This window comes from Littorina saxatilis, unplaced genomic scaffold, assembly GCF_037325665.1.
Source record: "Littorina saxatilis isolate snail1 unplaced genomic scaffold, US_GU_Lsax_2.0 scaffold_2151, whole genome shotgun sequence".
NCBI lineage: Eukaryota > Metazoa > Mollusca > Gastropoda > Littorinimorpha > Littorinidae > Littorina > Littorina saxatilis.
Window position 1 is genome coordinate 1 of NW_027128248.1, and position 17,623 is coordinate 17,623.

Sequence of the window (17,623 nt, forward strand, 5' to 3'; positions counted from 1 at the left end):
ATGATTCATTGTAACACATGCACTCAGGAAATAGCTCCTTATTTTGTCTGTGTCAATTCGTACAATCTCTTTATCTCTATATGTATGTCTGTTTCTCTGTGTGTCCGTGTGTCTGTCTGTGTGTGTGTGTGTGTGTGTGTGTGTGTGTGTGTGTGTGTGTGTGTGTGTGTGTGTGTGTGTGTGTGTGTGTGTGTCTGTTTCACTCTCTCTCTTTCCGTCCCCCTTTCTTTCTCTCTCTCACCCCCCCCCCCAACCCACACACATTATCTGTCTCTATATCTGTAAGGGACATTCATCCTTGCATCACACAGAACATAACTCAATATTATCTTTTTCCTGGGTATCAAGGCTATTTTAGGTGGTTTGTTATTGATAGGATCCTTTTCAAGGTCAGACAAAATTGTGACTGTTTTTGATAAGGCCAGGAGGCTGTGACTGTGCATGTTAACCTCTAAGAAAGAGAGAAAGATGGACAGACAGTTGAACAGACGAACAGACAGACAGACAGACAGAAAGAAAGAAGGAAAGAAAGAAAAAAAGAAAGAAAGAAAGAAAGAAAGAAAGAAAGAAAAAAAAGAAAGGAAGAAAGAAAGAAAGATTATTAACAAACAAACAAACGTACAAATCAACATGCAAAGAAGGAAAGAAGAAAGAAAGAAAGAAAGAAAGTAAAAAAGAAAGAACGAAAAAAAAAGAGAGAGAAAGAAAGAGAAAGAATGAAAAAATCAAAGAAGGAAAGAAGGAAAGAATGAAAGAAAGAAAGAAAGAAAGTAAAAAAGAAAGAACGAAAGAAAAAGAGAGAGAAAGAAAGAAAGAAAGAAAGAAAGAAAGAAAGAAAGCAAGCAAGAAAGAAAGCAAGAAAGAAAAAAAGAATCAAAGAAAGAAAGAAAGAATCAAAGGACATATGAAGATAAAAGTAAAGGAAATGCTAGGAAAATTAAAGAAACAAAATAAAAAAGTAGAGTCAATTTAAAGTTAATATTTAGAAAAACAAATCACCTTTCAATTCATTGGCAATAATGAGTTTAATCGTATAACAAAATGAATCTCAAAAATGTACACATTACAACAAGCAAACCAGCAACAACAACAACACTTGTGAGAAATACCTTGTGTTGTCCTTCACCCTTTCATATTGATAGACAATACAACATTTTACTCTTTCACTCTCTTTTGTATTGGTACTTCAACTAAAATAACACACAAACAAAGAAAATGTGAACCTTATGCCCATTATTGCTTTGTCCGCTAATGTCTTCTTGTCTCCTTGAAGGTAAACCCTTTTTGAAAACCCCGTCTCAGATCTGTCGTGTCTGTTACGTGAGATAGGACCATCCCTCCACTTAGTCACATACAAAACATTAACACCCTGGAGTCTTGCCGTGCACATCAGGAATTTTTTTTATGAACTTATTTTGTAAAAGCCACTTTAAAGAAATTAATTTATCAAATAATTCTTCAAAAACCAAGGCAAGAAGCTGAGGTGTTGGATTTTGGAATGTAACCAAGTGGACGGCTGTTTTTATCTCATGAAAAAGCCTTGCCATATCTGAGACTTGTTTCACAAGAAGGAGTGTGCCTGTGAAAAGTAAGAAAACTGAGAACACAAAAGGAAGAAGACAAACGATATTAAGGACAAGAAAGAGCTCTGGTACATCACAAACAAACCCATAATTATTTGACTTGAATGGGATTCAATACTAGAATTACACAAACAAAGAAGGGAGGTCATGGGATTTCTATATTTACACAGAAGAATCTCCGCCAAAACAACAAGAACTTCAAAGACAACAACAACAACAATATCAACATCCACGAAGAAGAAGAAGAAGAAGAAGAAGAAGAAGAAGAAGAAGAAGAAGAAGAAGAAGAAGAAGAAGAAGAAGAAAACAACAACAACAACAACAACAACAACAACAACAACAACAACAATAACAACAACAACAACAACAACAACAACAGGAGCAGCAGCAGCATTATCTTCAGTGATAAAAACAATTTTTTAAAAACACCAGCAGCAACAACAACACGGAAAAGCAAACAAAACATTACAAACAGCATCGTTTGAGTATCATCTGGAGAAAGACTAGCTTCTGCTCTGAGAGATTTTCGTAAGTCAGGAACAGAAACAGGCACAAACAAATACACTTTTCAGTTTTTTTTTCTTTCTTTCTGTCTGTCTGTCTTTCTTTCTTTCTTTCTTTCTTTCTTTCTTTCTTTCTTTCTTTCTTTCTTTCTAACTTTTTGATTCTTTCACTTGCTCGCTTCATTCTTTGTTTGTTTGCTTGCTTGTATGCATGTTTGAATGCTTCTTTGCTTGGTTTTTTTTGCCATTTTGAATCATAGTTATACGTTTATGGTAAGGCATGAATCGACAAGACTGTCTCCGGCGCATAATAACCTTTCCAAACGACAGAACATCTACAACATAGGTGGTGCTTAATCGCCCATCCTCAAAGAAAGCAGTGATACAAAAACTCTTACGATATCGACCCCTACAAATATCATTGGATTCAGTGTGGTGAATTTTCACGTCCGTATGCAGCTTTCAAGATAGAAAATTAGAGAAAAATGCGACGATAAGGTAATTCGGCTACATGAACAACAGCATATCGTCTTCAACATGAACATGTCTGCTGTACGGAAGGTGCTTTTCTTTTTATAACAAATTTATTATTTAATAATTTATAAATTTAAACATCAACCATCCAATTTTTAGGGACCCCATAATTGGTTATTCAAAATTCTACGCTCTCGACCCAAAAAAAGATACGGCAGTGGATTTCAGCTCTGACTGTCTTTTGTATAGATAGTTACGAGATTGTTACATGATTGAACAGTACGTCGATGCAGCAAATTGACTGAGCTTGACAGCATCTTTGACGAGGATTTTCAAGACAGGTAGCACTGCGTTTCCGACAATGTCCAAGAGTTTTCTGAAGAAATTCGGTTCCACTTTCTCCGTGACCACATCCGTTCTCGTTGCTCTCAAGGCATCGGTGAAGGGGATGCCATCTTCCTGCATGCGTGACAGGACGATGTCATGCATGTGCTCGTCGACCTCCTCGAACAGCTTGCTGCTGAAGTGTTGGCCCTGGTTCTGATGTATGGTGCTCTGCGAGTAAAACAAATATATATTAACAACAATCCAATCAAAAAAGAAAAAAAGAAGAAAAAAAGAAGGGTTGCAGCAGCCTGCATGCAACTGAGGTCCCAAAAAAAAAAGAAGGGTTGCAGCAGCCTGCATGCAACTGAGGTCAAAAAAAACAAAAACAACAACAACAACAACAACAACAACAACAACAACAACAACAACAACAACAACAACAACAACAACAACAACAACAACAACAACAACAACAACAACAACAATCCAAAAACAGATAGACTGCTAACGTTCCAAAATTCCTGCGGCGGACTGCGGACTTCGCCCCACAGACAGAATTGAACATTTATCATGGCTGGGAACGCAGAAGAAGAAGGAGAAGAAGAAGAAGTTCCAAAATTCAGAAAAAAGAAATCCCCAGGATGTTAGCTTATTGGAAAATTTAATCGCCTTGCCAGCAAGCGAGTTTTGTCGACAATTTTGAGATAAGTTCATTATCTGTATCATAAGTGTGTCTACTTCAAAGACCAGTGGGTCGACGTACTGTAAATGTCGCGTTTTGTTTTTGTCATGAGTTAAACGTTCTAATAACCTACTATTCCTTTTTTTAATTCTCTCCAGTAACAGTCCGCCATGTACACTAAAATCCCTAGCATAAGCCCACCCCCCCTGTGCACAGATTTAGGGCAAAATTGGGGGGTGGGCGTTTGCTAGGGATAGACCCCTTTGCACAAAGTAAGTTTTGTGCTCAACCGTGTAATTGAGTGAATACAAACCCAGAAAGCATGTAAGTTAGGTCGTGTGAGTAGAAGTGAAGGAAAAAAGAAAAAAAAGGACTTTGAGGCAAAGAAGGCCAACCATGAGAGAGAGAGAGAGAGAGAGAGAGAGAGAGAGAGAGAGAGAGAGAGAGAGAGAGAGAGAGAGAGAGAGAGAGAGAGAGAGAGAGAGAGAGAGAGAGTGAGAGAGAGAGAGAGAAAAGGACTGGCTCTTCTGAAAACAACACGAGCATAGTCATTCATATAAATTTATGAGTAAAAAGAAAATCGCCAGACCTTTGCAAGGACAAACAATAACAACACAATTCCGGGAAAAAGAAACTTGATGAAATGTCGAAATGTCAACACCAATGAAGCCCTTTCTTTCTGTACAGGGAAGAAATTACACGATCGTCTTTGGAAATGAAACGTTAACTGAACTTGGATTTTGTCTTCAAAAGGCCCAATCTTTCTGAGAAAGAAAAACCCACAAACTTTGGGGAAAAAAGAGAAGAGAAACTCGAAAAAACATGAACGATGGGTGGGAGTGAGGAGAGGGGACAAAGAATAAGAAAAAATTCCATCTCACACGGCATAAAGCGCTTTGAACTTCGGATAAGGCGCTATATAAATAAAGAGAATAAAAATTTTAAAAAAAGGAAAGAAACACGAAAAGGTAAAGAAGGGGAAAAAGATGACTTTTAGAACAGTCTGCACAAATCCTGGTGAAAGTGAGCCTATAGTCTCTTTGAAAAAATCAGGGTGGGCGTTTGCTAGGTAGTTACCCCTGTGCACAACTTTTGGCCCAAAGTGGGGGGTGGGCGTTTGCTAGATGGTGGGCTTATGCTAGGGATTTTACGGTACTTAAGTCCCTTAAACATGAAAATACAGTTTTAGGAATGTTCATAGTCTTAGTTATTGCTATAATACTATCACAGTTTCAATCCACTGGCACAGTTTCCTCCGTCTGCAACGTTTGATACATTGAAACAACTTAATTTAATTTGGGCACTGTCATTGAATGTTATAGTTTAATTTGGGCACTGTTATTGAATGTTATAGTTTAATTTGGGCACTGTCATTGAATGTTATAGTTTAATTTGGGCACTGTTATTGAATGTTATAGTTTAATTTGGGCACTGTTATTGAATGTTATAGTTTAATTTGGGCACTGTTTTTGAATGTTATAGTTTAATTTGGGCACTGTTTTTGAATGTTATAGTTTAATTTGGGCACTGTTTTTGAATGTTATAGTTTAATTTGGGCACTGTCATTGAATGTTATAGTTTAATTTGGGCACTGTCATTGAATGTTATAGTTTAATTTGGGCACTGTTATTGAATGTTATAGTTTAATTTGGGCACTTTTTTTGAATGTTATAGTTTAATTTGGGCACTGTCATTGAATGTTATAGTTTAATTTGGGCACTGTTATTGAATGTTATAGTTTAATTTGGGCACTGTTATTGAATGTTATAGTTTAATTTGGGCACTGTTATTGAATGTTATAGTTTAATTTGGGCACTGTTATTGAATGTTATAGTTTAATTTGGGCACTGTTATTGAATGTTATAGTTTAATTTGGGCACTGTTATTGAATGTTATAGTTTAATTTGGGCACTGTTATTGAATGTTATAGTTTAATTTGGGCACTGTTATTGAATGTTATAGTTTAATTTGGGCACTGTTATTGAATGTTATAGTTTAATTTGGGCACTGTTTTTGAATGTTATAGTTTAATTTGGGCACTGTTATTGAATGTTATAGTTTAATTTGGGCACTGTTTTTGAATGTTATAGTTTTTGTATTGGAAAAAAACCCACACCAACCATTTATACACTTTGAAAGACAACATTCATTCCTTTAAAGAAGGTGTTATACGTGTTCTGCCAGACTAGACGTTTGAAAGGAGATGTCACATGTTGGTTTAAACATTGTTTTATTAATTCAAACATGATACAATAATACAACGATAAACACGAACTCAAGCGAACGCTTATATTACGCGCCCTAAATAGTATACAGTTCACGGACAGTTTGGACAAAACATGACATCTGAAGCATAACAAACCCTTGAGTTCAAGTTGTACAGTTTACCACAACATACAAAAGCTTCATGCCATGAAAAAGTGGGTGTTACTTGTGCACCAGGAATTGTTTTGTTAGTTTTGTATTGCTTCGTCTTCCCTTAAACAACCAATTTTACTCATGTGGTTTTTACAAGTCCAATTTTGAATCATTCACTTCCTCCTTGTACGAGTGTATTCTTCAGAACAATTTGTTGTTTGCTTTGAAATTGTAGTTATTGTAAAGTGTAAGGCGCCCCAAGATGTATGTAACAACATAAGGAACAATTTGTTTGGCAAACGTACCACGTAGGGAGTTAAATATATCTATCAATGGTGTTTTTTGGGGGTGTTCTTTTCTCCCTTGTTTTTTGATATCCTGCAAATGTCTTTAATCTACATTGGACATTGATATCTTAGGAACAATACCTCCGGTACTTCTTCATTTATTGATTGATTTTTGTTTTACCCCAAGACATTATGACACGCATATGCTCAATGTAAATGCCACTATAATTATGTTTTGTATGGTTATACGGCTATATGTCTCAAAACATCTTTTTTAACAGCACATAAATATTCAAAGAGACAAATATACTAAGAATAATTTAAATAAATAGATGAATTAATACCTAAGGAAAAAATCATGTTTAAAGGTAAGCGTCCTTCCGCTGTGCATGATCATGTTTACGCGATAACTAATGCCTACGGTTGCACGTGCAGTGGGCGCATCCTTTCACTTGCACTAACAAAGAGCACTCTGGCTGCTTTCTGAGCAGAGTGGTATATTTTGGATGAATTAATTTCGCAAGTAATACCTATGTCAATCTGCAAGATTGATTTCTTTGAAAAATTACCACTTTGCGCGAAAAGCAGCCGGGCTGTTGAGTTTTTGATATCTGTCCAAGTGGACAGCAGCCAGGGGCAGGGTGATGTGTTTTGGTATGTGTCTAGGCGGAAAGCAGCCAGGGGCAGGGTGATGTGTTTTGGTATGTGTCTAGGTGGAAAGTAGCCAGGGTGTTTTGTTTTAGTCTGTGTCTGAGTGAAAAACTACTTTTATCCTATTTAAAAGCGTGGCCATATTTGGTGCGCAAGATAATTTTCACAAGATGGAATCGGGTACCTTTAAGAGCAGGAGCAAGAGCAGGAAAATATTGACTGAAGTGTTTAAATATTACTTTCCACTATCCCCTCATCAATATTAAAGAGCTCAAAAGGTTGTCCCACTTTTTTACAAAATAAAGTGCTCCAACTCGCCTGTCATAACACAAATTCAGGGCTACACAAGATCGCACACACATCCTTGGTAACAAACAACATTTTCCCCAACGATTCATTTGATCGGCATATCTTTCCTGTCCATCTACTTGAAATGAGGAGTCAGGCATTGTATAGAAAACTGGCATCAAAATCATCTAAAGTGTCACTTTGAAAAACGTTAGGATCACAAGGCAAATCATCTTAATTAATTTGCTCATTCAAAATTGTCATGAACATCTTATTTTCACCAAAAGATTTAAAATCATTGCATTGCATTCCTCATTTTCTCCTGATTCCAAAAACAGACATCTAGATGTTTGATGTCTACTCTGAAATTGGATGTGTGCGTGCGTGCGTGCGTGCGTCATTGCATCATTGCGTGTGGGTGTGTTTGATGCGTGGGTTTTTTAACATGAGCCACTGGTCCTCGACATATTTAACATGCAAATGAGCTAACGGTCAAGGGCATCGCTGGATGTTTTCATTGTAACTTTCCGGGTATACAATTTGTGTCTAAATATTCAAATGACTAGTTAAACTCCCTTGCAAAGGAGTGAGCACAGCAAGTGTAATCAATCTTTTAATTTAAATGCTTTGAACGGAAATGCGAGCACAATACAACAATATCGCAATAAAAGGATTTGTAATGGAAGACAATAGTTCTTAAATAATCAGCTGATTGAAATAATGAGGCATAGATCATGAACCAAAAATGTCAAGTTTTCCTGATAGTTTTAAATCTCTATTCTGTATATACAAAGCCTTTTGTGAGGCAATGTTAATGTAGAATACACTATCCGCCTACGCCTGCATATTTTTTTTACTGTGTACAGGAAACTTTCAAGTTATGCGTTGAAAACCGCCCATTGGTGAAAATGTAGTTAGGCTTACATTTTGATATTTTTGAATACACCAGGGTCTATTCTATTTACACATCAAATGTTCTTCTGAACTGAAAAAAATAATTGACAAATTGGGCACAATATGTTTAACTCCCGCATCTTTTGAGATTATTGTCTGCTGCATGGATATCGGGTTCCGGTGCATTCAGAAACTGAAACTTCGACACTAAGAAAGAGAGAATGATTCTGCTTTGTGCATGCTGTTTAATAGGTGGGTTTGTTTAGTAACGTTTGTACGTGCATCTTAGTTCTTACAATGTGGTGTTTGTCGTTTAATGCACCATCGCTGTAATGTCTCATGTTTGAGATAATACAGCTGATTTGATTTGATTTGGTTTGATTTGACCCTTCGTGCTAGCTAGCGCTTACATCTCAGATGCTGAGATCAAGACGAAGAAATCATCAGTCTGATACAAAACTAAGTAGTCAGCTGACCTGTATTTTCGCCAATAGCATTTGTGCCAGATGTTCTCTGTGGTCATGTGACGCCGTGTTGTCTACACCACAGTAGCGTCCCTTGGCATCTTTCAACACTTCCTGTAGCAGTTTGGGAGCTGTCTCTACCGAATGACGTAGGCCTTCTTCTTGTTCTGTGCACATAGACAAATACATCAATGAATGATGAATGGATACATAACTCAACAACAAAAAAGCCCACACAAACTGAACAGATGAATTAATAAATAGATAAACAAATCAATGAATAATACACATACGTAGACACATACATACACACATACATACACACACTCATATATACATTATGTACACACACCAATAAATAAATACACACACGCATAACGTAATGAAAAGTAATGAAAATAAAAAGAAAAGAACAAACACGAATTCCTTAATATCTATAATACACAGGCACTCGACACGAGGTTGGCGGGACCAAAGTGGGCGAGGCCTGTGGGTTGCTCTCAAGACTACTACAATACAAACTGTAGTAAAGGATGTACTCAATCACCATAACAACGTGAAATCCAAGACATAAGCCCCGCCCACCTCGTGTCGAGTGCCTGTGCTATAATACGTCATCCAGTGGTCAGAAATTGACTGAGATCTTTTCTCTTTTTTTAGGACTTTGGTTGAAGTCTGGGAACGATAACATCGCCATCAGCCTTTAAGCCTACATTGAACCGATTCATAAATGACTTTTATTTTGAAATATTTACAAACCTTCTTCGCTGCTGCCAAAGGAGTCAATTCCAGCAAAGACTAGAAGCATGTGGTCGCAAATTCCGTTACCAAACAGACGTTTCAAGGTGGCGTAGGCATCATACTCCTCCTGTTAGATTACACACACAAATCACAACCATTTTAAGGGTATAGTACACTTTCAGAAGAAAAAAAGTATTTGACCAAACCATCCCAGAAAACAATCTAAGTGGTCCAAGAAATACAGAATACTACATGGCTTGCTGTGTCGTACCAGATTTACACGAGTTGCTTTTTTAAATATTGAATTGCGAGCGAAAGAGAGCTTTTCAATATTTGACAAAGCAACGAGTGTAAATCTGGTACGACACAACAAGCCATGTAGTATTCTGTTTATCCTACATACTGTTCTTGCGTGTATTTGACTCAAAACGTCCCGCAGTCGAGGCGTACAAATTGAAGACGCTTTTTTTTGGAACGTCGATCTCTTCCGAAGCTCGCCAGTCGCAAGAACCGTTTTCCAAATTTTCTCTCGATTGTGTCCAGCCAAAGCTTCTGAACACCGGATGCAAAGAAAAAGGTAAGAGAGACGAGCTCAAGAGGAAGAGGTGGAAGGTGGATGGATGACGACAGGGGTAAGTAGGAGTAAAACAGGCATGAGAAAAGTTGAGGGTTCTGAGAGCTCTCTCTCTCTCTCTCTCTCTCTCTCTCTCTCTCTCTCTCTCTCTCTCTCTCTCTCTCTCTCTCTCTCTTCGTCTGTCTCTGTCTCTGTCTCTGTCCCTCTCTTTCTCCCTTTATCTCAATCCCCGACCCTCTCTCACTCTCTCTTTCTTTCTCTCACACACACACACGCTCTCTCTCTCTCTCTCTCTCTTTCTTTCTGTCTCTGTCCCTCTCTCTCTCTCGCAATTAACTTCCCCCCTCCTCTCTTTCTCTCTTTCTCTAAATATCACCCTCCTCTCTTTCTCTATCTCTCTCTCTAAACATCGCCCTCCTCTCTATCTTTATCTCGTTCGCTAAACATCGCCCTCCTCTCTATCTTTATCTCTTTCTCTAAACATCGCCCTCCTCTCTATCTTTATCTCTTTCTCTAAACATCGCCCTCCTCTCTATCTTTATCTCTTTCTCTAAACATCGCCCTCCTCTCTATCTTTATCTCTTTCTCTAAACATCGCCCTCCTCTCTATCTTTATCTCTTTCTCTAAACATCGCCCTCCTCTCTATCTTTATCTCTTTCTCTAAACATCGCCCTCCTCTCTATCTTTATCTCTTTCTCTAAACATCGCCCTCCTCTCTATCTTTATCTCTTTCTCTAAACATCGCCCTCCTCTCTATCTTTATCTCTTTCTCTAAACATCGCCCTCCTCTCTATCTTTATCTCTTTCTCTAAACATCGCCCTCCTCTCTATCTTTATCTCTTTCTCTAAACATCGCCCTCCTCTCTATCTTTCTCTCTTTCTCTAAATATCACCCTCCTCTCTTTCTCTCTCTTTCTCTAAATATCACCCTCCTCTCTTTCTCTATCTCTCTCTCTAAACATCGCCCTCCTCATCTTGTTCTCTCTCTCATGACCTTGGCAAAAATCGTGCATATTGCACATTCATAAACATTACAAAACTGTGAAGAGCTTTTTTCCTGTTTCATCAAGCCTCACAATGTGTGGATGCATTTGTCACCGAAATTGGACAACTGCCAACGACAATTTTCAGAAGTGTTAATTTTGAGAACAACGTTCCATTAAGTCATTATAATTTGATAATAACACAAAGGTTGATACACAAGTAAAACAGTCTTGACACATTCTTGATGTCTGGTTTTTTTGTGATTTGTGTGTGTGTGTCGAAATGGTTAAATATTACATCTCAGGAATCCCCACCCACCGCACCACACTCCTCTTTCCATTCCCTCCTTTTTCTTCACACCCACTAAAACACAACCAATCACACACACACACACACACACACACACACACACACACACCACACACACACACAAACACACACACACACACACACAAACACACAAACACACACGTGCACGTAACCAAGAAGGCCAATAGAAATCACAACGCACTTTAACTTGATAATTAGTTATTTAAAGATGACTAAGCAGGAGATGAGTAGTATAGATAGGCATACTGAGATGTTTTATTTTTGCCCTTGACCCGTTTAAAAAAAGATGTCTCTACGACTCTTTTCGACGTACTTTATCGTAAGAACAGGCTATCTTTGTCACAAACAAAACGCTACATTGTTCTCTCGCAAAACCACAAAACCACAAACAATACCACAAGAGAAAAATATGAAAGAAAAAACCCACATATGCGGCGCGGTGCAAACCTGGTCTTCCTCCAACAGCGCGATTATGATTACAACGAGGAAGTAGAACAAAAGAAACAAGTCGCGCAAGGCGAAATTACAACATTTAGTCAAGCTGTCGAACTAACAGAATGAAACTGAACTCACTGCATTTTTACAACAAGAGCGTATACTCGTAGCATCGTCAGTCCACCGCTCGATGCAAAGGCAGTGAAATTGACAAGAAGAGCGAGGTAGTAGTTGCGCTGAGAAGGATAGCACGCTTTTCTGTATCTCTATTCTTTTTAACTTTCTGAGCTTGTTTTTAATCCAAATATATCATATCTATATGATTTTGGAATTAGGAACGACAAGGAATACGATGACATTGTTTTTAAATCGATTTCGGACATTTAATTTTAATTATAATTTTCATATTTTTAATTTCAGAGCTTGTTTTTAATCCGAATATAATATATTTATATGTTTATTGGAATTAAAAAATAATGAAGAATAAGATGAACGTAAATTTGGAGCGTTTAAAAAAAATTTTGTTTTTTACAATTTTCAGATTTTTAATGACCAAAGTCATTAATTAATTTTTAAGCCACCAAGCTTAAATGCAATACCGAAGTCCGGCCTTCGTCGAAGATTGCTTGGCCAAAATTTCAATCAATTTGATTGAAAAATGAGGGTGTGACAGTGCCGCCTCAACTTTTACAAAAAGCCGGATATGACGTCATCAAAAGGTATTTATCGAAAAAAAGAAAAAAACGTCCGGGGATATCATTCCCAGGAACTCTCATGTCAAATTTCATAACGATCGGTCCAGTAGTTTGGTCTGAATCGCTCTACACACACACACGCACAGACAGACACACACACACATACACCACGACCCTCGTCTCGATTCCCCCTCTACGTTAAAACATTTAGTCAAAACTTGACTAAATGTAAAAAAGGCAATAGAAGTAAGGTGCATGGAGAAATCTGTCAAGCTGACTTAACGGTGCTTTAGAATGCCACTGTTTTTGACTGAAAGGGAAAAAAGAAGGAAGCAAGGAATGAAGAAGCAAGGACAAGAAAGACAAAGTACATAGAAAAGAAGGAAGAAAACAGGAAGGGAGGAGGGAAAGAAGTGATGGAAGAAAGGAAGAGAGAGAGAGAGAGAGAGAGAGAGAGAGAGAGAGAGAGAGAGAGAGAGAGAGAGAGAGAGAGAGAGAGAGAGAGAGACAAAAGAAACAGAACACAGAAGAGAGGAAAAAACAAAAGGAAAGACATATTAATGCCATAACAATAAACAGGGAAAAGGAGCTCGGAGAGAAAGAGAGATAGAAGAGACAGACAGACAGACAGACAAACAGAAAAAAACAGACAGACGGACAGACGCACAGACGGAAAGAAAGACAGAAAGACAGACAAAGAAAGAGAGGCAGAGGGACGGACACATCACAATTGTTCCTTGTTTCCGCGCACACACAAGAGAGTCGGAAGTCGGAAATTTTATTTGTTAGGCCTCCGGCCCATAACAAGACTGGTGACACATTATACAAGCGAACAATGTTTAAAATAAGCAGAAAAAGCAACATTATGGACCTGCATCTTGCAACTGAGCATTTTCCAGAGAATCAGTGCGAAATCGTAGTGCTTTGTAAATATACGTTGCTAATTGTCTTACCACTTGGCCATTTGTTGAGGATAGTAAGAGAGAGAGAGAGAGAGAGAGAGAGAGAGAGAGAGAGAGAGAGAGAGAGAGAGAGAGAGAGAGAGAGAGAGGAGGGGAGAGAGAGATAGACAGGGAGGCAGAGACAGACAGACGGACAAACAGACAGACAGGCAGAGAAATAAAGAGAGAGAGAGAGAGAGAGACAGAGAGAGAGAGAGACAGACAGACAGACAGACAGACCGGCCGACAGACAGATAGAGGTACAGAGAGAAAGAGCCGAGCAAGAAAGGAAACAAAAACCAGACAGATGGGCATAGCGCAACACAACAGTGAAACACTGCAAAGCGTACATAAAAAAGAAACAACTCAACAATTAATCATAATCAGATCAACCACAAAACCAGAAAACATGAACCAATACGCAACCGCCCCCCCCTCCCGCACACACACACACACACACACACACACACACACTCAAAATCTGTGAGCAGGTGCAATGAGTTTACAGGATCTACTATGACCACTCACCTTTGTAAATCGACGGTCACACCTGAGAACCATGAGGATGATGTGAGGACCCGGTGCTGCCACTGCCAGACTCTTCCCCACCTCCTTCAGTACCTCCACCTCGCTACGGTGAGTGTCGCACACCCCCGGTGTGTCTGTTACCTGAACAGTAGAGCAATCAATCAATCAATCAATTAATCAATCAATCAATTAACCAATCAATCAATCAATCGATCAATCAATCGATCAACTAATAGATACATTAATTATTTAATTAATCAATAAATCAAGCAAACAAGCAATCATTCAATCAATCCATCAATATATCACTCGATCAATCAACCAATCAACCAAACATTGATCAGTAGATGAACTAATTAATCAATAGACCGATCAGTCCGCCAATCAGCCAAACAACTAATCGATCGATGTAACGATGTGTCATTTCTTTGATCAGGCAATCAATCAGGAAGCGAATCAATTAAACAAACTGTCAATCACTAAATCAGTTAGCCATTCAATTAATTGCTCAATCAGCCAATTGGTCGGTCGGTCTTTGTTTGTCTGATTGTTTGGTTAATCGCGCCATTCACTGGCTGACCGACTGACAGATAGATGGATAGATGAATGGATGAATGAATTGACTGACTCATTAGAATGCATGCTTAATCTCTCTCTGTCTCCCTGTCTGTGTCTCTGTCTGTGTGTGTTTCTGTCTGTGTGTGTGTGTTTCTGTCTGTGTGTGACTCTCTCTCTCTCTCTCTCTCTCTCTCTCTCTCTCTCTCTCTCTCTCTCTCTCTCCCTCTCTCTCTCTCTCTCTCTCTCTCTCTCTCCCTCCCTCCCCCTCTCTCTCCCTCTCTCTCTCTCTCTCTCTCTCTCTCTCTCTCTCTCTCTCTCTCTCTCTCTCTCTCTCTCTCTCTCTCAGCACGTGTTTCCTACCTGCAAGTTTTGGCCTAGTCTTTCTGTGTAGGAGTGTTGACATTTGTCGGTTCCAGAACACATGCCTCGAGCCACGTGAAAGGCGTCGTTGCCCATGAGTGTGTTACCCAGGGAGCTCTTTCCAGACCCAGTCTTCCCCATCAGTACTATGCGTACCTCATCATCTGTTTGGGGGAGAAAAACACACACACACACACACACACACACACACACACACACACACACACACACACACACAATCATTAGTGTTTGTTCAAAAGTATGCAAATACAACCAAACTAACATATAAACAAACAAGCAAACAAACTCAGAAAACAAAAGAGAATACAATTTCATTCCCCCAAAACGCTGGTCGAATTGTAACTTGGGATAGCCGGGAAAAAAATATCGAATGATCAAGTGGATAAAATAAATATTGTGCCTATTCAATTTAATCGTGGCCATTTTGAAAGATTAATTTATATAAACTAACAAACAATCAATCAAACGAGCGAGTAAGCAATCATAGACAAATGTAAAAAAATAAAAAAATAAAAAAAAGAGCAAAGAAAGTCACGAACAAACAAATAAACACACATACAAAATAAGGAAGAAAACATAAAAGATCAAAAAGAAAGAACGAAAGAAAGAAAGGGAGAAAGAACGAAAGAACGAAAGAACGAAAGAAAGAAAGACAGAAAGAAAGAAAGGGAGAAAGAACGAAAGAACGAAAGAACGAAAGAACAAAAGAACGAAAGAACGAAAGAACGAAAGAACGAAAGAAAGAAAGACAGAAAGAAAGAAAGAACGAAAGAACGAAAGAACGAAAGAAAGAAAGAAAGAATAAAAAAACGAAAGAACAAAAGAACGAAAGAACGAAAGAACGAAAGAAAGAAAGACAGAAAGAAAGAAAGAACGAAAGAACGAAAGAACGAAAGAAAGAAAGACAGAAAGAAAGAAAGAACGAAAGAACGAAAGAACGAAAGAAAGAAAGACAGAAAGAACGAAAGAACGAAAGAACGAAAGAAAGACAGAAAGAAAGAAAGAACGAAAGAACAAAAGAACGAAAGAACGAAAGAACGAAAGAAAGAAAGAAAGAAAGACAGAAAGAAAGAAAGAACGAAAGAACGAAAGAACGAAAGAAAGAAAGAACAAAAGAACGAAAGAACGAAAGAACGAAAGAACGAAAGAACGAAAGAAAGAAAGACAGAAAGAAAGAAAGAACGAAAGAACGAAAGAACGAAAGAAAGAAAGAAAGAACAAAAGAACGAAAGAACAAAAGAACGAAAGAACGAAAGAACGAAAGAAAGAAAGACAGAAAGAAAGAAAGAACGAAAGAACGAAAGAACGAAAGAAAGAAAGACAGAAAGAAAGAAAGAACGAAAGAACGAAAGAACGAAAGAAAGAAAGACAGAAAGAAAGAAAGAACGAAAGAACGAAAGAAAGACAGAAAGAAAGAAAGAACGAAAGAACAAAAGAACGAAAGAACGAAAGAACGAAAGAAAGAAAGAAAGAAAGACAGAAAGAAAGAAAGAACGAAAGAACGAAAGAACGAAAGAAAGAAAGACAGAAAGAAAGAAAGGGAGAAAGAACGAAAGAACGAAAGAACGAAAGAACGAAAGAACGAAAGAAAGAAAGACAGAAAGAACGAAAGAACGAAAGAACAAAAGAAAGAAAGACAGAAAGAACGAAAGAACGAAAGAACGAAAGAAAGAAAGACAGAAAGAAAGAAAGAACGAAAGAACGAAAGAACGAAAGAAAGAAAGACAGAAAGAAAGAAAGAACGAAAGAACGAAAGAACAAAAGAACGAAAGAACGAAAGAACGAAAGAAAGAAAGACAGAAAGAAAGAAACGGAGAAAGAACGAAAGAACAAAAGAACGAAAGAACGAAAGAAAGAAAGACAGAAAGAAAGAAAGAACGAAAGAAAGAAAGACAGAAAGAAAGAAAGAACGAAAGAACGAAAGAACGAAAGAAAGAAAGACAGAAAGAAAGAAAGAACGAAAGAACAAAAGAACAAAAGAACAAAAGAACGAAAGAAAGAAAGACAGAAAGAAAGAAAGAACGAAAGAACGAAAGAACGAAAGAAAGAAAGACAGAAAGAAAGAAAGAACGAAAGAACGAAAGAACGAAAGAAAGAAAGACAGAAAGAAAGAAAGAACGAAAGAACAAAAGAACGAAAGAACGAAAGAACGAAAGAACGAAAGAAAGAAAGACAGAAAGAAAGAAAGAACGAAAGAACGAAAGAAAGAAAGACAGAAAGAAAGAAAGAAAGAACGAAAGAACGAAAGAACGAAAGAACGAAAGAAAGAAAGACAGAAAGAAAGAAAGGGAGAAAGAACGAAAGAACAAAAGAACGAAAGAACGAAAGAAAGAAAGACAGAAAGAAAGAAAGAAAGAAATAACGAAAGAACGAAAGAACGAAAGAAAGAAAGACAGAAAGAAAGAAAGACAGAAAGAAAGAAAGAACGAAAGAACAAAAGAAAGAAAGAAAGAAAGAAAGAAAGAAAGAAATTAACCAAGTGTTTCACTTACTGTCACTTTCCTCAAAAGACATCGTGGTTGTTGGCGATGGCGGTGTTGTTTTTTCTGCTACTGCTACTGATGCGGTGCTTTCTTTGTGAAATATTTATAACGCAGACCTGACAGCAGGAACACTTCAGCACAGTCAATCAATATCTTTCCCGTTTAATCTGCTTGCTTTTCGGTCTACAAGAGCTCTGATCAAATGTTCAATGCCAAATGAAACGATTTGGTACGACAAAAGAAACACTAACTCTGTTTCTTTTCTTTGTCTTTTTCTTTTCTTTGCAAACAATTTCAGATAACTCTAGAACCGTAGGCACGCTGACTCAACCGCACAAATTGCACGATGATGATACTTATTCGTCTAGATGAATTCTCAAAGTCAAGATTAGCAGCATCTACAAGAAATTATGTAGGCGCTGTCTACTTCTCTGACTAATTAGCTGAGACGACCAAGCATC

The 17,623-nt window shown here is 37.9% G+C and overlaps 1 protein-coding gene across 1 annotated transcript; it reads right to left on the bottom strand.

Moving 5' to 3' along the window:
* Window positions 1–1,006: 1,006 nt before the first annotated feature.
* On the bottom strand, window positions 1,007–17,623 carry LOC138956625 (GTPase IMAP family member 9-like; the record flags this gene model as incomplete). The annotated part of the gene is given in 6 exon segments (XM_070327936.1): window positions 1,007–3,115; window positions 8,524–8,678; window positions 9,271–9,379; window positions 13,741–13,881; window positions 14,659–14,822; window positions 17,172–17,623. Coding segments are annotated over 6 exon segments (882 nt in total). The 3' UTR covers window positions 1,007–2,824.